Source organism: Eublepharis macularius, chromosome 2, assembly GCF_028583425.1.
Source record: "Eublepharis macularius isolate TG4126 chromosome 2, MPM_Emac_v1.0, whole genome shotgun sequence".
Lineage (NCBI taxonomy): Eukaryota > Metazoa > Chordata > Lepidosauria > Squamata > Eublepharidae > Eublepharis > Eublepharis macularius.
In genome coordinates, this window is record NC_072791.1 from 5,103,328 (window position 1) to 5,128,537 (window position 25,210).

The 25,210-nt window shown below is 48.1% G+C and overlaps 1 protein-coding gene across 1 annotated transcript in view; it reads right to left on the reverse strand.

Annotated features, from left to right (window-relative positions):
- The window catches only part of ATL1 (atlastin GTPase 1), a 54,366-nt gene extending 31,445 nt beyond the window's left edge, over positions 1 to 22,921 (reverse strand). The window contains exons 1-5 of the mRNA XM_054972839.1: positions 22,840 to 22,921; positions 10,978 to 11,225; positions 5,569 to 5,703; positions 2,573 to 2,677; positions 347 to 397 (exon numbers count right to left, since the gene is read on the reverse strand). Of these exons, the coding sequence (XP_054828814.1) occupies positions 347 to 397; positions 2,573 to 2,677; positions 5,569 to 5,703; positions 10,978 to 11,225; positions 22,840 to 22,873 (573 nt within the window). The 5' untranslated portion in view covers positions 22,874 to 22,921. The remainder of the gene's footprint in view (positions 1 to 346; positions 398 to 2,572; positions 2,678 to 5,568; positions 5,704 to 10,977; positions 11,226 to 22,839) is intronic.
- Between the last annotated feature and the right edge of the window lie 2,289 nt (positions 22,922 to 25,210).

A 25,210-nucleotide genomic window follows, 5' to 3' on the forward strand; every position in this document is an offset into this window, starting at 1 on the left:
CACTCTCAACCATGTTCTCTTTTAAAGCATCTCATGTCCACAATTTGGGCTTTTCCTGTGTTTGTCTGGACATCTGGACATATGAAGCTGCCTCGTACTGAATCAGACTCTTCATCCATCAAGGTCAGTATTGTCTACACTGACTGGCACCTGTTCTATAGGGTCTCAGGCAAAGATCTTTCACTTCACCTACAGACTTGGTCCTTTTTAAATGGAGATGCTGGGGATTGAACCTTTGACCTTCTGCATGCCACGCAGATGCTCTGCCACTGAGCCACAGCCCCTCCTCTCCAGCCTCACGGCACTAAGAAAAAGCCAAACGGTGAGAAGGAGGGAGAATCCTTACCTGTAAATGTTGAAGATCATCTTCCTGTACGTTCTGTGACAAGTTGTACACCTGGGTTCAAAACAAGAGAAAGAAAACATGTTTATCAACGAATTTATGCTGAAATGACTACTATGAAGCAGACGTACACACGAAAAGCCTGCTAAACTTAAAATCAAAATTTAGCAGCTTTTATTCGGGATGTTGAGAACCTCCACAAATCGGGTGAATGGGCAAAAAAGTGATAAGTGAAGTTCTATGTAGGTAAGTGTATGGTGAGGCTCTCCAAAACAAAAAAAGACCTCGACTTCAGGTATATGCTAATGGGGCCTGAATTTACTGAGATGGAGAGTCTCTCTACACAAGAAACCTCGGTACGTGTTCGTCAAGTGTAGGGAGATGCAATGTTAGCCGGGAAGCATAGTTTAAAAAGAGCCGGCACCAAACTGAGTGGGACCAGAAAGATCTGGACTTCTCCATCCACATGGCAGCCACCCGTGCTTTGCTGAGATCCTGCCAAAAAGGTTATAGTAAATCAGGTTTCGAAAAGATTACAGAAAAGCTGGGGGGAAGCCAGGAGGTGCTCAAATGTACCATGATAATAATAGTAATAATAATAATAACAACAGAAGGAGATTTGATTATCTGAGTGGGCATGTCTTATCTCCTCTCATAAGTTTCTCGGGGTAGCAACTGTTAATTGGTGTTATGCCCAGATTGGTAGAATCTGCTTTAAGACATGACTGTTTTCAGCCACAGGCGTGGCTCTCCTCTGGAGTTTACTGGTGAGGCTCAGCTGCAGAGTTGTTAGCTAGCCAGTCCAAGTGACTTAGTTAAGTTAGCCTTAATTAGCCCTGGGTAACAACAGCTTTTGCGTTAACCCTCCTAAATTTCTTAAAATAAAATACCATTTACTTTGCCCGTCTTGGTTTACTGTCTCTAGCATTGCATAACTGTGTCACTGGGGGGAACTCACACCCTCGTTTCAGGCTGAAAAGCCTTAGTAAACAGAGCCCCCCCCCCCTGCATCTCCAGAGTCTCCTAGGAGTCAGAGCAGCCAATTGCTGACTCAGGATGGGAGAGGGACAATGGGGCACCCCTGAGATTTGATTTATATACCGTCCTTCAGGTAGGGTTCCCATTCCCCTGCCCGATCCCCCCCTTCCCCCCCATGCCCATTTAATTGGCCGACAGGGGGGTGCGCTCTCTGGGGCGCCCTCTCCCTGGCCAGTGTAAAGCACCCCCGGGTGGGAGGGGGGCATGTTCCTGCGCCACAAGAGCAGGCTGCGGCGGTGGCAGGCGTGGGCCATTCTCACCACTGCTGTCGCCCGCTCTCGCCGCTGCCACCACCGCGGCCCCTTTGTGCCAAACGAGAGTGGGCCGCGGCCGCAGAAAGAGCAGCCCGCACCAACAAGGACAAGGGCTCCCTTTGACCCAGGGGCACCCTTTGACCCCCATGTGATAACGCACTCCAGGAAGTGATGTCATCACACGAGCTGGGAACACGTGCACGCGTGCAAAGAAGGAAGCCAGGGTAAGTGCCGGCTCCCAATCCCCTGCCAGAAGAGTCCAGGGATCTGGGCATCTCCCGTTGAGGGACTCCAGGACAACTTCAGGACAACTGAAGGACAGGAGATAAGACATGCCCACTCAGATAAGACGTGCCCACTCAGAGTGGTTTACAAAGTGCTATTATTCTCCCCACAACAATCACCCTGTGAGGTGGGTGGGGCTGAGAGAGCTCTGAGAGAGCTGTGCCTGACCCAAGGTCACTCAGCCGGCTTCAAGCGGAGGAGTGGGGAATCAAACCTGGCTCTCCGGATTAGAGTCCTGCTGCTCTTCACTGCTACACCAAACTACACTACATCATTCTAGCTGTATCTGAAGAAGTGAGCTGTGGCTTACGAAAGCTCCTACCCTAACACAAATATTCTGAGTCTTATAGGTGCAACTGAACTCTTGCTCTTTTCTACTGCTACAGACAGACAAACATGGCTAACCTATCTTGATCTACACCGAACTGATGCTGTGTCGAAATGTCCTCCCCTCCCCGCTTCCCATTAGTATTAGAGCTGGACCCAGGAGCTGGTTAGGAAGCACCCTCACTTACACAATTACGCCAAACAACTGAGGTGATCCCAGCTGTTCTCGCCCATCCTCCGGAGGTTAAATAATAATTGCTTGCTGCCACGCACCAGCCCACCGCCTTCCTCCCAAGCGTGCATGCGCAGCAGCCATCTCTGTTACCTGGATGGAGCTGATCATAGTGCTGAGCGCAAAGACGGTGGCTGAATCCCGCAGGGTCGACTGGCTGTCAAAGGTCCCCTGAGTGTCCATTAGCAGCACAGCAACCTACCGAGTGAGATAGAGAAAGCCTTTTGGAGACTGGTATTTAAGTGCAACAGGGCAGCCTTTTTCTCTGCATTAACTACAAAAGAAATCCAGTGCGCTAGTTGAGCTGGAGACACACGCCAAACTCCAAAGCCTATGCCCGGAATGAACTATGTAAATGGACCAGTTTTCCCTAGGCATGCCCTTCTTCTGGGAGCCATGCTTTCAATTCATTTTGCTTTATTCTTTGGCAAATAATGTGATCGCATATTCCATAATCAAGCTTTGGAGTCTGTAATGGCAAGAACACTGAAACGCGGGACCTGAAAGGGCCACTTTGAGATATTTTACCACCCGAAGCCAGGCACTACAAAATGCTCTATGTTGGGCTGCCCTTGAAGACAGCTCGGAAGCCACATCTGGTTCAGAATACGGCCACCTGATTACTGTTGGGGGCTAGTTAACAGGTACATACACCACCTGACGGTTGTTGTGGATTTTCCAGGCTGTATAGCTGTGGTCTTGGCATTGTAGTTCCTGACGTTTCGCCAGCAGCTGTGACCGGCATCTTCAGAAGTGAAGCACCAAAAGACAGACTGTCTTTTGGTGCTACACCTCTGAAGATGCCAGTCACAGCTGCTGGCAAAACGTCAGGAACTACAATGCCAAAACCACGGCTATACAGCCCGGAAAACCCACAACAACCATTGTTCTCCGGCCGTGAAAGTCTTCAACAATATATTAACACACCACCTGCTTTAGAATAGCTATCTTGGCTACTCATCTGTTTCTGAGTCCTATTCAAAGAGTTTTAGAGCCCTTCGTGACCTGGGAGCCACACATCTAAAGGATTCTCTCCCACCATACGCCCCTGCGTGCCAGCTACAGCCTTCAGGGTGTCACCTTCTGGTTGTTTCTCCACTTATGGTAGTCTGCCTGGCCTCAACCGGAGCCCTCTTTCCTTTTCTACCGTAGCTCCCACCCTATGGAAGGGGCTCCCTGAGGTGGTGAGAGGGCGTCAGCTCTACAGGTGCTAGGGAAGTTCTTCTAAGCTGTTATTATTTGCTAGAGCTTTTGATGGGTGTAGGCTGTAGTTATATTTTTTAGGGGAAAGGATCCAGAGGAGTTAGCCGTGTTAGTCTGTAGCAGCAAAATGGAAAAGAGTCCAGTAGCACCTTTAAGACGAACCAACTTTACTATAGCATAAGCTTTTGAGAACCACAGTTCTCTTCGTCAGATGCATCTGACGAAGAGAGCTGCAGTTCTCGAAAGCTTATGCTACAATAAAGTTGGTTAGTCTTAAAGGTGCTACTGGACTCTTTACTATTTTGCGACTACAGACTAGATGGATCTGACGAAGAGAACTGTGGTTCTCGAAAGCTTATGCTACAATAAAGTGGTGCGACTGGACATTTTTCGATTTAGGGGAAAGGGGGAGTGATTTGGGGGAAGCTTTACTGCATATTTTAAATCTGAGCTGGGGGAAATGCTCAAGATACATATGCGTGCACAAGCACACGTGCACACTCTAACGTAATAAAGGTCCTTCCAGCCTATCTTTGGTTGGTGCCAGCCCAAGAAAGAATGCCCCTCACCCTCCCATGATGCTGACCGCTGCAAACAAACCAAGACCCAGCGCTGCACCAGCGCCCTCCTCACTATTCAACGCCAAGCAGTCACTTGGGGGGCTTGGCCAGAGAAATGACCCTTGTTGGGGAGAACTGAGATCTCACACTGCCCAGTTCATTTCAAAGGTTCATTTCAGACTGGCAATGGTGTGAAAGGACAGATAGTTCTCAGGTAGAAAGCAAGGAGATACTGAAATCGCTGGTGATGCCGTTTCCAAATGAACAGCAAGCCTCGAGACCAGAGACAACTTAAAGATTAAAAAGATTTCAGAGTATAAGCTTTCAAGATTCAAAGCTCCCTTCTTGCAATACAAGAAGAAAAGATAGAAGGAGTTTGGTATGTTTAGCCTGCAGAGGAGACGACTGAGAGGTGATACGATAACCATCTTCAAGTACTTGAAGGGCTGTCATATAGAGGACGATACAGAGTTGTTTTCTGCTGCCCCAGAAGGTTGGACCAGAACCAAGGCTTGAAATTAAATCAAAAGAGTTTTCGGCTAAACATTAGGAAGAACTTCCTGACGGAGCGGTCCCTCAGTGGAACAGGCTTCCTCGGGAGGTGGTGGGCTCTCCTCCTTTGGAGGTTTTTAAGCAGAGGCTAGACGGCCATCTGACAGCAATGCTGATTCTGTGAACCTGGGCAGATCATGAGAGGGAGGGCAGGAAGGGTTACATCTTAGTGCTTAGTTCTCATAGCCCCTTCTTACATGCCCAGGGTAATGCCAATCACCCCTTTGAGGCCAGGAAGCAATTTTCCCCAGGCCAGTTTGGTGAGGAATCCTGGAGGTGTTTTGCCATCTTCTGGGCATGGAGCAGGGGTCACTGTGTGTGTGTGTGGCGGGGGTTGTGAATTTCCTGCACTGTGCAAGGGGTTGGACTAGATGACCCTGGAGGTCCTTCCAACCCTATAATTCTATACCTGAAGAAGGAAGCTCTGACTCTTGAAATCTTATATCCTGAAAAGCTTGTTGGTCTCTAACCAACTTGGTGCCACTGGACTTGAGTCTTGCTGTTCTACTGCAGACCAATGTAGCTACCCACTTGAAACTATTTCCAAATGAAGAGGCCCTTATTTTCACTGGCTCCACAGACCTCAGGAAACTAAAGCAACTACAGAAACCCACATTAGAGGAAAGGCACAAACCCCGTCTGCGATCCGGTGACCTTGTTTCTATCTAGATTAACCAGGGTAAGACTCCCAATCTCAACACTTGATTGGGGAGAAGCCAACTCCAGACCAAAAGGAGAAACATGAGCAGCGAACAGCAATAAGGAACCGCCTACCTTGTTTCCATCTGGCTTGTCCACAAGGAAGATCTCGCTCCATATCTGGATGCCCGTCGTCTCCCGCTCCGACCCGCCTCTCCAGGAAAAGCCTGTCAGTGGCTCATTGTAATCCCCAACCCAGTCAACCAGCTCCTATACGGTGAGGAGAGGGCGTGTTACTGCCATTCACATTAGCTAAGACCTGCCGTGTACCGTGTGTGGCCCCATCAGGGAGCATTCACTCTGCTTTTGCTGTCTTCTAAGCCACTGCTGTCTTCCATGCACGTGGCCTGGATTTGGAAGGCTAGGGGTGGAAAGCACAAGACGCGCAGGCCTGATTAAAGGGGGGAGGGAAAAATGAGATATGTAAGGGTGGGAGGTATGTAGAGGCACTGGGGAAGAACTGCTGTTTTAAATATTTAAAAGCAGGGCTTTTTTTCAGCCGGAACGTGGTGGAACGGAGTTCCGGCACCTCTTGAAAATGATCACATGGCTGGTGGCCCCGCCCCCTGATCTTCAGACAGAGGGGAATTGAGATTCTAAACTCCCCTCTGTCTGGAGATCAGGGGGCGGGGCCACTGGCCATGTGACCATTTTCGCCGAGGGCGATTTAAACTTTAAAAAACTCCCCCCTTGTTCCAGCTGACCCAAAGTGATGTCATTGTGCAGTCCTGAGTTCCACCACCTCTTTTCCCAGAAAAAAAGTCCTGTTTAAAACTATTGTTTTAAATATTGGTGATTTTATCTGATTGTAAAGAACATATATATACTTTAATGTATTATATTGTATGTAATCCGCCCTGAGCCTGCTATTGCGGGGAGGGCGGAACAGAAATCAAATTAAATAAATAAATAACTGGGAGAAACAAGAGCAAGCAGGAGCTTGAACATCACTCCCATCCTACAGCCGCTCCATGGGCTACCCATCAGTTACCGTGCTCAGTTCAATGTATTAGTTATTACATACAAAGCTCTTCACGGCTTTGGTCCGGCATACCTACGGGACCGCCTCCCTCCCTATGTTCCTCCACGGCAGCTTCGCTCATCTGAACAGGGTCTCCTGCAGGTGCCAGGCTTCGCACGGGTCAAGTCAGCAGCAGCCTGTACATGGGCTTTCTCTGTGGTGGCCCCTACCCTGTGGAATGACCCACCTGAGGAAGTCAGAAGAGCCCCCACTCTCCTGGCTTTTTGTAAACGATGCAAAACTGAACTATTCAAAAAGGCTTTTTACTCAAACGGGAGGGCTGTATTGTTGAGAAAGGCCGACTATAAATGACATAAATAATAATAATAATGGAGAAAAAGTGACATTCAGTCTTGGTCACTGGAATTCCTTCCCAGACCCTGTCTACTCTTATGACCTCTAGCTGACACTGTCGCAACAATCTCAAGGACTAGAAACTTCGTTCTTATCTATAAATATGAAAAATGCTGATATGCACCTGGGTCAAATAATTGAACTAGCACCTTTGATTGCAAGGAAAGAGGTTGGAGGGTGAACACATCACCATACAGAATAAACGATGACAGCCATATAGACAATGTAAGAGCCTAATAAGAGCCCGGCTGGATCAGAACTCCATCTAGCTCAGCAACCTGTTTTCATACAGTGGCTAAACAGTCGCCCTGAATGGCCAACAGATTTCAGAGGTTGGCTGCCTCTGAACATGGAGGTTCTCTGCAGTCATCGTGGCTAATAGCCATTGATGGGCCTCTCCTTCGTGAATCTGTCTAACCTCCTTTAAAACCATCCATGCTTGTGGCCATAACAACTTGCATTGGCAGTGAATTCCACAACTTAAGGGTCTCTCTACACGAGATGCCCGGGCACATGTTCGTCAAGTGTTGGGAGACGCAATGGTAGCTAGGAAGTGTAGTTTTGAAAGACAGAGCCAGCGGACGTCACTCTGGAGGGGACAGATTCTCTCACAGCCCTCCACTCCCTCTGGCATGCCAAACTGTCTCCCCTTCCGGAGCCTTTGCCCTGCCGCCATCGCTGCTTAAAACTTTGAATTAACCACACCTCGGCAGGCTAAAGGCTCCAGAAGGGGAGACAATCCAACACACCAGAGGTGACAGAGGCTATGAGAGAATCCGACCCCTCTGGAGTGATCTCTGCCAGCTCTGTCATTTAAAACTATGCTTCCCGGCTAACACTGCATCTCCCAACACATGAAGAACATGTGTCAGATATCTTATGTAGAGAGACTCAGAGTCATTGAATAAACAATTATTTCCTTTTGTCTACCCTGAAACTACTGCCCATCACCTTCATAGTATTATGGGGAGAAAGAGAAATAGTTCTAGCTGCATTCATCCCATGCATTATTTTCTAAAGCTCTATCATGTCCCACCCACCCCAGTCTTTCTTCTAATCTGAAAAGTCCAAGATGCCTCATCTTTTCATTTTAGGAAAGGTTCTCCAACCCCATAATGATTGTGGATGCCCCCTTCTGCACTTTCTCCTGCTCTTCAGTATCTTTTCTGAGATTCGGTGACGAGAACAGCACACAGTATTCCAAATGAGGCAACACCATGGATCCATACAGGGGCATTACGATAAGTCTATTATCAATCCCTGTCCTAATAATCTCAACATAACAATGAGTTGGCATTGGAGCTGTCCACTACAACCCCAAGATCTCTTTCCCTCTTTCTCCCTGACTTCTAAGCTTACTCAGAAGTCTTTCATTACAGACCTTGCCAAAAAGTATACCATACCTCTCTTATCCACATGCTTGTTAACCATCTCAAAATAGTGTAAAAAGTAGGTGAGGCAGAAGCCATGCTGTCTTATTCCTTTGCAGAAGCCCTTCCTTTCCCTTTGCAGAAGCCATGCTGTCTTATCCCTTTGCAGAAACCCTTCCCTTCCCTTTGCAGAAGCCGTGCTGTCTTATCCCTTTGCAGAAGCCCTTCCCTTCCCTTTGCAGAAGCCGTGCTGTCTTATCCCTTTGCAGAAGCCCTTCCCTTCCCTTTGCAGAAGCCGTGCTGTCTTATCCCTTTGCAGAAGCCCTTCCCTTCCCTTTGCAGAAGCCGTGCTGTCTTATCCCTTTGCAGAAACCCTTCCCTTCCCTTTGCAGAAGCCGTGCTGTCTTATCCCTTTGCAGAAGCCCTTCCCTTCCCTTTGCAGAAGCCGTGCTATCTTATCCCTTTGCAGAAACCCTTCCCTTCCCTTTGCAGAAGCCATGCTGTCTTATCCCTTTGCAGAAGCCCTTCCCTTCCCTTTGCAGAAGCCATGCTGTCTTATCCCTTTGCAGAAGCCCTTCCCTTTGCAGAAGCCGTGCTGTCTTATCCCTTTGCAGAAGCCCTTCCCTTCCCTTTGCAGAAGCCATGCTGTCTTATCCCTCTGCAGAAGCCATGCTGTCTTATCCCTTTGCAGAAGCCCTTCCCTTCCCTTTGCAGAAGCCGTGCTGTCTTATCCCTTTGCAGAAGCCCTTCCCTTCCCTTTGCAGAAGCCGTGCTCTCTTATCCCTTTGCAGAAGCCCTTCCCTTCCCTTTGCAGAAGCCGTGCTGTCTTATCCCTTTGCAGAAGCCCTTCCCTTCCCTTTGCAGAAGCCGTGCTGTCTTATCCTTTTGCAGGCCCTTCCCTTCCCTTTGCAGAAGCCGTGCTCTCTTATCCCTTTGCAGAAGCCCTTCCCTTCCCTTTGCAGAAGCCAGTTGTGGTCAAATGGCTGAAAGTGAACAAATCGAAACCGAACCCAGACAAGATAGAAGTGACGCTGGTTGGAAAGGCTGAGATCTTGAAGGACACTGTGCTCCCCACTTTCAAGGGGGTTCAGCTGACTCTTGCAGACTGGGACAAGAGCCTACCGGACCCAGCATTACTGCCAGAGAAGCAACTGAATGCAGCTGTGTAAAACACTTCCTGCCAACTTTGTCAAGCCTAGAAGATGGCCTTCTACCTTGACTCAGCCGCAGGGTGGATTTCATTTAAATCTAATTGCTTTAAATCACGATTTAAATCACTAGTCAGTAAGACTAGATTTAAATCATGGTTTTCTACATAAAGACTCCTCACACAGAGAGCCAAGCCACAAGTGACGCCTGACACAGGTTGGACACTTGTCAGCTTCCCTCAAGTTTTGATGGGAAATGTAGGCGTCCTGGTCTTGCAGCTGTAATGGAGAGCCAAGCTGTAAAACCAGGACGCCTACATTTCCCATCAAAACTTGAGGTAAGCTGTCAAGTGTCCAACCTGTGTCAGGTGTCACTTGTAGCTTGGCTCTTAGCTTCTTGCGCAGATCTATCCTACTCCCAACAATCTGCTGTTCATTGAATTTTTTGAAACTTAGCACTTAAGAGGTAAAGGGTTTGGTTCTGTGTACAAAGACTTGCAAAGGAACAAGGGGATTAAGGTCTTTTTCTCAACTGTGTATGTTTATTTTATAACCTTTTTGCTGTGAAGAAGAGACGTGATCTGGGCAGACACAAATTCACAGTTTTGAGAACTGTAAAACCGAGCGTCTGTGATAATATCTTCGAGATAGAAAAAATGCCAAATAATCTTACAGAAACCTCTGAAAGAGCATGGCGTTGTGTGTGGATTAATGGAATTCCTTTACCAAAAAATTTAAACATTGCATGAATATACAGCCTCATGCTACATCATTAAAAACGAATCCTTATTTCATGATGAAAACCTTTGGACTATCATGTAGCGTAAACAGTAAACTATCTTTAGATAAGATTTTTCCTCAAAAAACATTTTATTTAAAAAATCCGATTTAAATTTTTAAAAAATCCTATTTAAATAAAAAAATCCGATTTTTAATTTTTCTAAAAAAAAAATCATTGATTTTTATCCACCCTGCGATCTGGCCGCCTGGATCCGTGCCACAGGACCATCAAGACTAGACTACTGTAATGCACTCAATACATACTAAATATACCCCCCACACACACAGCCTTGTACACGTACAGAAAGTTGTGCACTGTAAAACCAACAGCACAAACAAACCTAGTGTCCAGTGGGGGCAGCAATATTTTGGGGAGGTACGGTTCCAATGACCTAGATAGCCCAGGCTAGCCTGATCATGTCAGATGTCGGAAGCTAAGCGAGGTCAGCCTTGCTTAGTACTTGGATGGGAGACCACCAAGGGAATCCAGGGTTGCTACACAGTGCCGAGCAATGGCACACCGCCTCTGAACGTGAATACTCTATGAGGGGGTCACCATAAATCAGCTGAGATTTGAAGGGATTTTACACACATACATGATCCCAAGCCAAGACTTCTTCCACACCCCCATTCAGAGAAGAGTGCCAGCGCACCCTTGCCAAAAATCTTGGCATACTGCCAGCCGCTGGACAAGAGCCTGCACAGAAGCAACAGCGGCTGCCAGATGTGCTGACTGGCTTCAAGGCGCACAGAACAGCAAGTGAAACTGCACGTGCAAGATAAAACCAGCTTTCAACTGAAGCCAACGTACCATGTTGTACATATATCTCAGCATGAAGTCCATCAGGAACGACTTCCCTTTCCGAAAAGCCCCTGCCACGGATACAGCCACCACTTCCCGATCTCGGACAGATTCCGAAAGCAAAATGTGGTTGAGGGCGGCTTCGTCCAGCTCAAAGGAGTGGTCGTCTTTCACGATGAGGACTTGCACCGGCCGAGCCTTCTTCTCAGCATCTTCCTCCTCTGAGCTCCATTCGTAGTTCTTCTCTGAAAAGCCGCCTGTTTTTGAGAGAGCAGACACCAATTCAGAGTCAGGTGACCGTTAGGAATAAATGATGGGGGGGGGGGGGGACACACACGCTAGGAGATTAACAGTGCAATCCTTTGCAGAGTTACTCCAGTCTAGGCATATCAACTTTAATGGGCTTAGACTGGAGTAACTCTGCTAAAGATTGCAGTGTAAATGCAGGTTCCCAAATTTGTTTTCAATTAGGTAACACTAATGCATAAGTTAACTTCTCTACTCCATTTATACTTTACCTATTATATGACTGTGTAGTCATTTACACAGGGTCACAGATATGTGTGCATATGACAACACAGGATCACTGTGTGTGTGGGGGGGGGGGAGGTATTTGGGAATTTACTGCATTTCACAGGGGGTTGAACTAGATGACTAGAGGTCCCTTCCAACCCTGTGATTCTATGATTCTATGACTGGCCCAAGGTTACCTAGCACACTTCCATGGCAGAGGAGGGATTCGAACTTGGATCTCTCCCCAAGGCCTACTTACAGTTGCCAACTCAGCACTGGGAAATTCCTGGAGACCTGGAGGTCGGTCTGGAGAGAACAGGATTTGGGGTCGGGAGGAGCCTCAATAAGGTATAATGCCTTAGATTCCTCCATTCAAAGCAGCCGTTTTATCCACAGGAATTAATTCCAGGAGATCTCCAGACCCCACCTTGAGTTTGGCTACCTTAATTCCGGAGGAGTTAGCCGTGTTAGTCTGTAGTAGCAAAATCGAAAAGAGTCCAGTAGCACCTGTAAGACTAACCAACTTTACTGTAGCAGAAGCTTTCGAGAATCAGATCTGACGAAGAGAGCTGTGATTCTCGAAAGCTTATGCCACAGTAAAGTTGATTAGTCTTAAAGGCGCTACTGGACTCTTTTCTGTTTTAATCCTTAACTGAGCCCCTCCAACTTCACCCTCCCCAATAAAGCCTATGCATGAAGGTCTTCCCCCCTCTGCCATAACTCAGACAGCAAGCTGCTCAGGGCAGAGACCTGCATTTTAACTGTAAATCTCCTTGGATGTGAAGGATGCCACAGAGACAAACCAAGAATCACCCGACCTCAAGAAAAACAAAGCTCATTAATCCCTTATGAGAAAGTCTCCAGCTACAGGAGCCTCCGCCCCAGCACTGGCTGGCGACAGGGCTGTATTATGCATAAGGCTGACTAGGCCAAAGCCCAGGGGCCCCGCAGGGACTAGGGGCCCATCAATTTTTTTTTTTGCTGAGGCACACCCCACATAAATTACAATTGATTCTCTTATATAACCTCTATTCATAAGATAATTAACTGCTTCCTTATTGAAGTGAAACAAATTGTCATAAATTAAAACAATTATCCATAAATTATATATTTTTAATAATTTTATCCACTTACTACAGTTTTGAACAATTATACCCCCAAAATGTGCTTTCCTGAAGAGTTCTACTTCTGCAATAAAAATATTTTTTAAAATTGTGAATAGAATTCTTCAAGAGACCCTCAAAATGGATACAGGGCTATGTACTGCGGTCTAGTACCTACCGTACCAGGCTCAAGCTGTCAGCTGTGGTGGAGTAAAAGATTGAAGTGCCGGAGGGGGCCCAAAATACCTGAAAGATTAGGGGCCCGGTCATGGGTTAATATGGCCCTAGCTACGGAGGCCCTGTTCCAGGTTCCCCCCCACCCCAGGAGACCTGGATTTTCTCAGCTGGGCTCTGGCATCATGGCAGAACCCCCAAAGAAGCCCACAAGACAACAGCTTTGAGCAACATCCTTTGCCAGGTTACAACTCTTTCATTCTCCCAAGCCTTCTTCTGGCACGTTGGTAGGGCTCTTCAAGAGGTTTTTACTCTGTCCGTGAATGCTAAAATCCATATTCATCTTTGAGTGGTAATTGCATTTTATAAATAAATGGCTTGCGTCCAAAAGCATCTTAGCAGCTGCAGCCTGAGACCAGAACATCGCGTGCCCCAGGCAAAGAACTCTTTTAATAGCTGTAATGGGAATATGGATTAGGGCACATTATACCTTAGTGATACACGTGTATTCTACTGAACTTTGTGTGAACTTTAGTGTAGTTTTTTAACAGGTTGTATAACCACAAAGATGTTCTTTTAATCAATTAAAAGCCAGTTAAAAAGAGTGGACAGTAGCAGATAAATGATTTTCCAGCTGTTGGAATGCACCAATGATGATCTACTCACTTAACTTTTCCTGTTCTCTTTAATGATTTATATAGCTTATCTTGCAGCTGGACATAGCATCACTTTTAGCTAGGTAGAATGTCACATGATTGAAAATCTGAATAATTAGCGAAGCCTAAAACCAATCATTATTTTTTATGGCTATTACACGACGGTGTTTTTCCATCTTCTGAGCATGGAGCAGGGGTTAGTGAGGGTGTGTGTGTGGGGTAGTTGTGAGTTTCCTGCATTGTGCAGGGGGGGTTGGACTAGATGACCCTGGAGGTCCCTATGGCTCTATGATTCTATGATTTGTCGAAGGCTTTCACGGCCGGAGAATGATGGTTGTTGTGGGCAATACACGGCAATACAGCCCGGAAAACCCACAACAACCATTCTATGATTTCTTTGCAGATATCATGGGGCAATTAAAAGCCGTGCTGCATTAGACCCACAGTCCCTCTAGCCCAACTTTCTGTTTCACACAAGAGGGGTGAGGAGGAAGTATGGCCAAACAGGGGCCATACTCCTCAAGGTTGCTATCTCTCTGTCTGCCTGCCTATCAGCCCACTTTATCTAGTCCTCCTGCTAGACATACCTCCCCAAACAATTTACAGTGCCATTTAAAAAAGCTAAGGTGATACCAATTCTTGACTTGGCCACAGAAGGTCAGTGGGGTGGTCAAGGTGGGCTTTGGTTGGTTAGGAAGCTGAAGTTGGCAAGGTTTTGGTTAAGTTCAGCAATTTTTAGTAGGCAAGCATGGAGGGCATCAGGAAGCTGAGAGAGGTGGACCATGGCATGGAGATGAAAGACAAACGTCCTTTTTTAAAAAGCCAGAATGGCTCAAAAAGCCTAATTTAGTCATCAAAATATTAAGTGGGCCCGTGTGATGTGGTGGTTAGATTGCTGGACTAGTATACAAGAGAAAATCCATGATAGACTGTATCAAACAGACCACTTCCCAAAAGAAACTGATTTTATGGCAAAACGGTTTCCATTTTTTGAGTACACAACTGAAAATAACTTACAACTCCCTAAAAACTTTTTTACATAGCTTTAACTCAGTGAGTAACTTAGCTAAAAATACTCAGTATGTATTGTCGAAGGCTTTCACAGCCGGAGAACGATGGTTGTTGTGGGTTTTCCGGGCTGTATTGCCGTGGTCTTGGCATTGTAGTTCCTGATGTTTCGCCAGCAGCTGTGGCTGGCATCTTCAGAGGTGTAGCACCAAAAGATAGAGATCTCTCAAGTGTCACAGTGTGACACAGTGTGGCACTGTGACACTGTGACACTGAGAGATCTCTGTCTTTAGGTGCTACACCTCTGAAGATGCCAGCCACAGCTGCTGGCGAAACGTTTGGAAGTACAATGCCAAGACCACGGCAATACAGCTCGTAAAACCCACAACAACCATAATACTCAGTATATCTGCATGAGTAACTTTTCGTTCTATTAAAAAATATAGGATCAAACTATATTTCAACATCCTTATTGTATTGAAAGTAGTTTTAATATATATAGTAATTGGTTTATTTGATGAATGGTTCGTATAGGCTTAAGTTCTTATATGTTGTAATGTACAGTTACCTGTTTGATATGTGAATGGTATATATTATATTATAATTTGTAAAACCAAATAAATATAATTTGTAATAAATATAATTTGTAAAACAGGGGGGGGGAGATTGCTGGACTAGGATTTGGGATCAAATCCCCACGGGCCAGTCGCACACCTAGCCTACCTCACATGGTTGTTGTGAAGATAAAATGGAGGCGAGAAGAATGATGCGAGACGCTTTGGGTCCCCACTGGAGAGAACGGAGAGGCATAAATGAAGTAAAAATAAATACCAAAAAGGCTGGTCTTAGCTGCGCTCACGCCTCAGCATGGACAACGGGTTCCATCATCACCAAATGTCTCTACAAATTCTGAATGCAAACTCACTGTTGAGCCTCAGTGAATTTGAAGGTATTTTTGCATCGCAAGAAACGAGTCTCTTCTTTTTTCTGGCGCACACAGGCACAAACTTCCGAGAAAGCTATTTCTAGCAGCGGCTGATTCTCATTTGCCTAGAAAAATAAAGGACTAGATCTATCTCACCAACCACCACCCCAATAATTTCTTTTGTACTCAAGCCAAACTCGCCTTCCTTTGCTTTGGCAACATCTTTTGGGTTTCCGCTGCAATTACATCGCCATCAAGCTGTTCATTAATTAATAACTACGAACAGCTTGCTTTTTCCCTTCTCCCTAAGTATCAGTTTGTCTCAGGTACGTTAAAACACAACCCTGAACAGCAACCTAAAACAAGATCCTGGGGGCACCCCACTGCTGACGCTCTTCCTCCTGCCTCATCCCATGATTGGCTTACTGATTTTGTGCCGATTTTTAATCCAGTCCTCCGCTTAGTGAAACAGTCCCCTAACTGCCTACCCAACCATACTCTACCATTTTCAGGGCTACGTATCAGTCTCTGGGTCAGAGATCTGTAACACAATTCAGCACACGTTTTGCATGCACCCAGTCACAAAGTTCAGTCCCTGACGGCCCGGCTGGAGATCTGGAAGAGACACTTGATTGAGAGTTGATGCCAGACAGAACAGTTTGTACAGACAAAGTAGGAAAAATGGCACAACTCAGGACAGAGCCTACAGCCCATCTCTCATAGCCTCTGGGACCTGTTAAAACAGTTTCTTTCCATAGGGGTCACAGGTCATCTGTTTCCCTCCCTATAATGGGCACAGGAGGGCCCGATGCCAACTGTGGGGCACCACTCAAGGAATTATCATATGGCCAGTGGGAAGGAGTTTGGTATCCAGTTTTTGTGCCTGTTTGGATATGTTGCTTCCCACACAACTCAGATGCGCTCACTAGCAGACAGTGCAAACGTTCTAGCAAACATTCTCCTAAGACTAGGCCTCGGCGTTATCCACAAAAACTGAAGTATCATTCTCACAGAGGTCTCCAGCCCACATTTGGCCTCCCCTATACCAGACCTCATGTGGAGCATCACATGATAACAGTGCTTTTCCAGGCTTGAAGCATCTTACAAACACAGAGTGGAAGGGACTCCAAGGGTCATCTAATCCAACCCCCTGCACAATAAAGGAGATTCACAGCTCTCTCCTTCCCTCACCTTACCCAGTGACCCCTGCTTGCATATAGAAAGCTAACACACAGATCTTGCACATAGAAAGTTAGCATGTCAGGCGCAAGACTAGGCTAAAATGCGTCTCGTTTCTCAATAGGCAAGGTTTTCTTTTCAAATAGAAGAGCAATGAGAACTAAGACCCAAACTAGACATCTGATCCCTGAGCTCCCCATACAATATTCCCAAGCTGAATTGGGCCCGAGCACTCTTGGGAATTTTGGTTCTCTGATGTCACGTTTGGCTGTGCAAACATCAGAGTCGATTTGGAGTCCTTGTGCCAGACCAAATGTAAAGTCTGGTTTGGCGCCAAGTCTGTGTCACAGAAGGGTCGAGATGGAGAAACAAGTATTTCCTCAGACACCACCTAAGTAATGGTTGGAATTCACTGGTCAAGAGGGGAACTAGCTTAGAGGTCTCAATGGCTATTAATAATAATAATAACAACAACAGTGTGCTTATATACCACCTTTCTGGGCAGTTTAGTGTCACGCTCAGAGCGGTGAACAAAGTCAGTGTTATTATTATCTCCACAATGCAGCTGAGGAGCTGGGCTGAGAGGAGTGGCTGCTCCAAGGCCGCCTGCAGAGTTCAGGGCAGTAGTGGGATCACACCACTACTGCCCTGAATTCTGCAATGAAGAAATCAGAAGACTGAGGCTTGGAAGAACAGATGTGAGGGAGCTAGAGACGATCCCTAAAGATAAAGATGTCTCTCTGGGAACCAAGATCGAGATAATCCAAACTATGGTATTCCCCATTGCTATGGATGGATGTGAAAGCTGGACAGTGAAGAAAGCTGAAAGGAATAAAACGGATTCATTTGAAATGTGGCGCTGGAGGAGAGTTTTGCGGATACCATGGGCAGCCAAAAAGACAAATAAGTGGGTTCTAGATCAAATCAAGCCTGAATTCTCCCTAGAAGCTAAAATGATAAAACTGAGGCTATCGTACTTTGGTCACATCATAAGAAGACAAGATTCTCTGGAAAAGTCAATAATGCTTGGAAAAGTGGAAGGAAGTAGGAAAAGAGGAAGACCTAAAACGGGATGGCTTGGCTCAATAAAAGAAGCCACGTCCTCCAGTTTGCAGGATCTGAGCAAGTCTATTAATGATAGGACGTTTTGGAGGTCTTTCATTTATTGGGTCACCATAGGTCGGAGATGACTTGACAGCACATAACACATACACAGCAGCTCTCATAGTTTATTTATTTATTCACTTATTCATTCGTTCATTCATTCATTTGTGTATTATTATCCCCACAATACAGTGGGGGAGCTTGGACTGAGAGGAGTGGCTGACCCAAGGCCACCTGCAGAGTTCAGGGCAGTAGTGGGATCAAACCAGCAGAGCACTGATTCACAACCCAACCACTTCACCACTATTCTACAGCAGCTCTCACAGTGTATTATTATCCCCACAATACAGCTGGGGAGCAGGGGCTGAGAGGAGTGGCTTACTCAAGACCACCTGCTGAGCTCATGGCAGTCATGGGAGTCAAACTAGCAGAGTGCTGATTTACAGCCCTACCATTTAACTACTGAAAATGAAGCCTCCGTATCAGGGAGCAGTACAGCCGTTACTTCTGAGGCTGCTGGCAGAAACTGCCGACGTGCTTTGTTGGGAGCCTCCCTGGGAAATCAGGCTGGCCTGTAAATAAAATGGCTGGACTGGACTGACCTTTGGTCTGCCCCAGCCAGACTTTTCTTGAGTATTTGAAATTCTCCAGCCATTATATCTTCAAACTATCTCACCACACCTGCATTATGAGTTGGAGCAGACTTTGTTCTATTTATTCTCTAGACTGAAAAAACGTGCCATGTAAGCAGATTCTCTCCCCTCCCCAACACCACAGCTGCAAGATTAGGGGGAAGGAGAAGAGAGGCAAGAGGGGGTAGTATGTGAAGGGCCTGTCAATCCAGACAGCTGCCGGAGAGAAATTAGAAGCATCCGAGGACTCGTTCCAGAGATGCATTTGCTGCTTAGTACGGCAGCTGCTCGCAAAGGCATGGAAAATCCTGATGTGGGAAAATGGACCAGGTATATTTCTCCCACATACATGCCTAATTTTCTTTTCAGGAGGAAGGAATTCTCTCATTCTTTCAAATAATGCTTGGAAACCATGTCAACAAGCAACTGTAGTGCAAATAAACAGTCCTTCCAGTCCTCTTTATAGATCATTTGGAATGGATTTCTTTGTGTGCAGAACAAAAAATCCACCTCAAACGATTGATAAAGTGTATTGAAAGTGCATTATCCAACGTGTGCGGAATCAGCCACTCTAAGAAATTCTTAGAACAACAGCCCTAGCATGAATTCCATTGCGCAGACAAGCAGGGAAGGGCAGTGAGTAAACAGCGTGGTACAGTGGTCAGAATGCTGGAGACCCAGGTTCTAATTCACACCCACACCTGAAGCTCACTGGTTGATCTTGGACCAATATAACCTAACTTCCAGGCAGAAAACGGGAAGAAGAGAACCTTATAGGCTACCCGGAATTCCACGGTGGAAAGATGGGATAGACAGAAACTGAAAGCTTGCTCTTGGTAACAAAGCAAGAATGTTTATCGAACAGATGAGCATTTCTATACAAGAAAAATTTCATGTCATGCAAAAGTTCAATCTTCTCCACGACACCATCGTAACTGAAAAAGTATGGAAGACAGAAGCTGCCCAGGTCCCCCATACTCTATGGGACTACAGAGTATGAATGACATACCCAGACATAGGAGGCACCTCCCAGGAAGAAGTGCACTACAAACAGGAAGTGATGTCACTAAGGGGCCAGTGGCTGGGGCATCTTTGTCCCTGGCCTTAGAGAAGAGCTTGAGATTGCACAGATGGTAGAAGAAGTCAATGGCCACAACAGTGAACATCAGCGGGACATCATCAAAGTGGTCAGGAGCACAAGAAATCTGACTAAGGTCTCAGTACACTGCTAAGATGCCAATTTTCAAGTCAGCAACAGTTTTTTTTTTTAAGTATCTATTTGAAATGCAGGTCGAATTATCCATTTCCAATGCAATCCTTTGCAGACATTTATATCAATGGTTTTCAAACTGCAGCCGACTGAATCGTAGCATTTCTTGGAAGCTCTTCAGGGGAGTGGATCAATAATGACATTGGATGAAGCGGGCTCTTGTCCACAAAAGCTTGAGGCAGAATAAAAGCTTGTTAGTCTCGTCGGTTCCACAACACTCCTGATTATAATGGCAGAACAGCCTCTCTAATGGCCCTCCATATGTAATGCATCATGCGCCTGTAAAGCGCAGCCTCTGTGGAGCATCAGGTGCATTGCAGGGCATGCAAGAGTTACCTAACACCAGGGCTTTTTTCTGGGGAAAGTGGTGGTGAAACTCAGTGGGTTGCCCTCAGAGAAAATGGCCACATGGCTGGTGGCCCCAACCCCTGATCTCCATACAGAGGGGAGTTTAGATTGCCCTCCACGCTTCTGGAGTGGCACGAAGGGCAATCTAAACTCCCCTCTGTCTGGAGATCAGGGGGCGGGGCCACCAGCCATGTGACCATTTTCAAGAGGTGCCGGAATGCCGTTCCACAGCGTTCCCCCTGAAAAAAAGCCCTGCCTAACACCTTGCACCTTCCTCAATAAATAGCTTTGCTGGATGCACTTTAAGTTCATTTCCTTTCTAGATTGCAGAATTGGAGTGACATACAGATGTAGCTGCAGTATACTGAACCAGACTCTTGGTCCATCAAGGTCAGTATTGTTTACGCAGACCGGCAGTGGCTCTCCAAGGTCTCAAGCAGAGCTTTCTCACATCACCTTACCACCTGATCCTTTTAACTGGAGGTGCTGGGGATCGAACCTGGGGCCTTCTGCATACCAAACAGATGCTCTGTCACTGAGCTATGGCCCCTCTCTCACAACTCAAAGGTGCCTTGGCTCCAGAGAGCTACAATTACCCCTGACTTGTATCTGATGAAAGGAACTTGACTCTCAAAAAGTTTATACCCTGGAAATCTTGTTGGTCTTTAAGTAGTGTCTGGATTCGAATCTTGCTCTTCTACTGCGGACCAACATGGCTACTACCCACCTGAAGCAACCACCCCAGATCTGCTGCCAGGTCATCAAGAGCCTTTGGCTCAGAGCACCTTCTTCGCTAGAAGGGAAACTAAAGCAAGGCTCACTGTCGCCCAAGAGGGGTCAGATCTCTGCATTCCCAGCAACAGGGGCTCCCCTTGTGTCAGCCTGGGAGTCCACAAGAGCAATTTGGGGCAAAGATGCCAGAGCCCCCATCGCAGAGCATCAAACAAGCAGCTCTCAGACCGGACAGTATATTTTGCAACGCTCTTAAAGCTGCATTCCTGCTTCTAGCTTATTCTGCAGCCAAATCATGCCCCACACCGGCCCACCTTCACAAGGGCCATCACAAAATTAGATCTCCCCAGGGCTTTTTTTCAGCTGGAACACGGTGGAACGGAGTTCCGGAACCTCTTGGAATGGTCACATGGCCGGTGGCCCCAACCCTGAGCTCCAGACAGAGGGGAGTTGAGATTGCCCTCCGCGCTGGCAGTGCAGAGGGCAATCTAAACTCCCCTCTATTGGGAGATCAGGGGGCGGGGCCACAAACCATGTGGCCATTTTCCCAGAGGGCGATTTAAACTTTTAAAAACTCCCCCCTTGTTCCAGCTGACCCAAAGTGATGTCATTGGCCCTGGGAACATGCGTGCACTCTGCGCACGCACATGTGGTACCAGGGGCACCCCCTCCCCCCAAGAGTTGCCCTCTGTGCTGTGCTGGCAACCCACTGAGTTCCACCACCTCTTTGCCCAGAAAAAAAAGCCCTGGATCTCCCCATTGGCGTGGCACCCTGACCTGCAGAAACAATGGCACCGTTTAAAATTTCAAAATAACATCAGTCAAAGCAACGCCTAAACACCAAAGAATGCAGTGACCCTACACTCCAGGATGAGCTGAAACAAATCAAAACAAAAGTTGAAAAGACGGCTTTTAACGATGGATGGAATTCGCCAGGTCTATCTCAAGTTCGAGGCTGGAAGGCCACGAACTCTGTTCTTTCCCAGACAGGCGGGGCTCTTCTTCGGCAACTGGCACCAGTAAAGCTCTCCAGGGAGAAAGTCTCCCCAGCTGAGGATCCGCTATCCCAACCTGCCTGCTAAACCTTCTTCGATGGGGATCTGATCCAACTGGGGCTGCTCTACTGAGCCCCTTCCCCATCCATTTCTTCCCCCAGCTCCACCCCGAAAATGCAACACTGCACAGTCATGATGAGTTGTTACAAGAAGGCCTCCCTGAGTCTCTTTTACTCCGCACCACACTACGGTGAGACCAGCAACAGAACCGCCCAGCTCCACATGGCCAGCGACCTCCTTTCAGTGCCCCTCCCTTCATTTCAGAGGCCAAGAACTCCATTCTCCAGGCCGGCCCCTCGATCCCCATGTCCCACAGGCAGAGAAGAAGCTGGAATCATCAATCTGGGATTAACCATCAGCTCTAGCTCTGTACTCCCAACCAGGTTAAGACGCCCGGGGGATCAACAGGCATGTGGACAGACAGACAAGGCAGGTCCAAGCTTTCATTCTAACCTAACTGGGTGGCGGGTTAAAATATACCTGGAACAAGTGCAATTGTGTCTCTGCTTCATCCTCCTGGAGAGTGCGCGCAAGGCCACACCTCTGTGACTTGAGAGCCATCGCTCAGCCCAGACTGGCTTCCCCCACCGCCCCAGGGAACCTCCCCACCCGAAGATCCCTGTGTGACCGGGAAGTCTGCTCCCTGATCTCGACTGCTGTGGTCTCCCTGCTGTCTCCTCCTGGACTCCAGCCAAATGCCCACAGGTAAAGACAGCAGAGGGAGAGACGTGTCGTCGCACAACCACCTGCACCCCGAAGCTTTAATCCGCATTAAGTGGCCTTCAGTCCGGGCCCGGTGAGTCCCGTTGCGAAGCCGCCTCTTCCCGGCTCTCCGCGGGCAGCCCCTCCCCTGCAAATCCCTTCCTTCCGATGTTCTTTCTAGATTTAACCCGGGAGGGTTAAGAAAGGCACAGCCCCTGCCGCGGGGCCCGCATCGCTTGCCCGGGAAGGCGCCGCCAGGGCGGGGCGGATCCAAGCGGGGAGAGCCGGCGAGACGCCGCCCCGCCCCGGCTCGGACGCCGGCAGAGTCCGGCAGGCCAGCCCGGAGCGCTACCTGGCCGCCTCCCCTGCGGATGCTGCGCCCGGCGGGGCGTGGGCCGGGCAGGCCTGGCCAGCGCCCTCCCGTCCGCGGCGGGCCTGGCCCGGCCCCGATCCGCCCGCTTCTCGCCTACCCCAGCTGTTCCGCTCCTTGCGGGTCTTGGCCATGATCGCGCCGCGCCTCGCCCGGCGGCTCCGGCTGGCTGCTGCCCGGCTCCGCGCCGGCTCCGGCAGGAGGAGGAAGGAAGGCTCGGCGGGCCTCGGGATGCTGCGGCGGGAGCGAGGGAGGCTGGCGGCCGCAGGCAGCGGCTCGGCTCGGCTCAGCGGCTCCAACAGGAGGGCGCAGGGAGTGCCCGCGGCAGCGGCAGCGGCGGCGGCGGCGGCTCCGGCGTCAGCGCGCGGCAGCGGCGGCGGGGCGGGGGAGTCCACGCCACGGCCGCCCGCCTCCTCCTGGCGCGCACGTGTGCCGCGCCGAGCCCCGCCGCCGTTCCGCCGCCAGCGCGCATCCCGCTCCCGCGCCCCGCCGAGCGCAGCCCGCAGCCGCTTGCCGACGGGGCCAGCCCCAGGCTTGTCAACCTCCAGGTGGTGGCTGGGGATCTCCCGGAATTGCAGCTGATCTCCAAGCCACGGGGTTCAGTGTTCCCCTGCAGCTTTGGGGGGGGGGGGTACTCTGCGGCTTTGGAGGGGGGCTTTGGAGGGGGACTCTGCAGCTTTGGAGGGTGGTTCAGTGTTCCCCTGCAGCTTTGGAGGGGGGACTCGAGAGCATTATTCCCCATTGCCATGTATGGTGGGTGTGAAAGTTGGGCGGTGAAGAAAGCTAGCAGGAAGAAAGCTGATTCATTTGAAATGTGGCGCTGGAGGAGAGTTTTGCAGATACCATGGACAGTCGAAAAGACAAATAAATGGGTTCTAGATCACATCGGGCCTGAATTCTCCCTAGAAGCTAAAATGACAAAACTGAGGCTATTGTACTTTGGTCACATCATGAGAAGGCAGGATTCTCTGGAAAAGTCAACAATGCTGGGAAAAGCGGAAGGTAGTAGGAAAAGAGGAAGACCTAAAACAAGATGGCTTGACTCGATAAAAGAAGCCACGTCCTCCAGTTTGCAGGATCTGAACAAGTCTGTTAATGATGGGACATCTTGGAGGTCTTTCGTTCATAGGGTCACTAGGTCGGAGGCGACTTGACAGCACCTAACACACACACCCTGCTGAAGTCCTCATCTCCAATCCCTGCCATCTCCAGGTTCCACCCCCCCTCCCCAAATCTCCAGGAATTTCCCAATTTGGAGCTATCAACCTGCTCCCCCACCACCGCTCCTAACCCTTCATAGATCTCGCCATGGCTTAGCCCCTTCCCTTTGAGGGGATGTTGTGCAAAACAGGACTTCTCTGGGAAGCTGAGGCAGGGCTTGCCGCAGCTTGCTCACAGTGTTTTGCCATCTTCTGGGCATGGAGCCGGGGTCACTGGGAGTGTGTGTGTGAGTGTGGGGGTATTTGTGAATTGCCTGCATTGTGCAGGGGGTTGGACTAGATGACCCTAGCCTGTTGGTTTGCACTTTTCTGCACATGGTCTTTCTAGGGGGGTTGGTGTTTATCCCCCTTTTTAAAAAACCAATTTTTGTTTAAACCTGGGGATTCCTCCTCCCTCCCCCAGTTTACAAAAGTATAAATTGTAGCCACCTGTTTTGCAGATTCTTTTTATCTGCTAGTGGATTTAGCTGTTGATTGTTACATATATAAATGGATGGAACTCTTTCCATTTTAAAAAAGCTCTGGTGTTAAAGAAGCTCCGGTGAAGAAGTCAGCAGTATGGAGGGACATGCTAGGAAGAGTATGAAAGAGACACTTCCCTAAGGAGCTCTTCCTCCCGTCTGAACCTATCTGAACATTAGGAGCAATATCTGATGCCCTGCTTAATACTAAAGTGGATTGTGGAGTGGCAGGACCTTCTCTGTGGTGGCCTCCTTCTTGTAGAGCTCCCTTCTGTCCACTGTACTCAAGGTTCCTTCCTTGTTACAGAGAAGCCAGAGGGAGTGGAAGGCACCCAAAATGATGTTTGCATTCTCCCAGACTTTTAATAATTAGTTTACATGGCTATAGTTGGTTTTGTTCCTTTGCTGAAGTGTTTCACCACTGCTGAATTAATTTTGTGATATTTATATCCTGCTGTTCTTATTGCTGGCAGCGTGAATTGCTTGGAAGTTTTAACTGCTGCTGGGTTTGGATTTTTATTTAATTAATTAAAATTAAATACACAAGCTGTTGGACCTTGGTAGCATAAAAAGTATTCATAAAACAGAAGTGGACCATCAAAAATCTAATAAGATAAAAGCCCTAATTAAAAGCCCAGGTAAAATTGTGTATTTTAGCCTAGTATGTAAAAGAAAGTAAAGTAGGTACCAGGTGAGCCTCAGGGCGGAAAGTGTTCCAAAGGTGAGGTGCCACCACAGAAAATGCCCTGTCTTTCGTCACCTCTGAAGGCAGAGGCACAAAAAGCAGGGC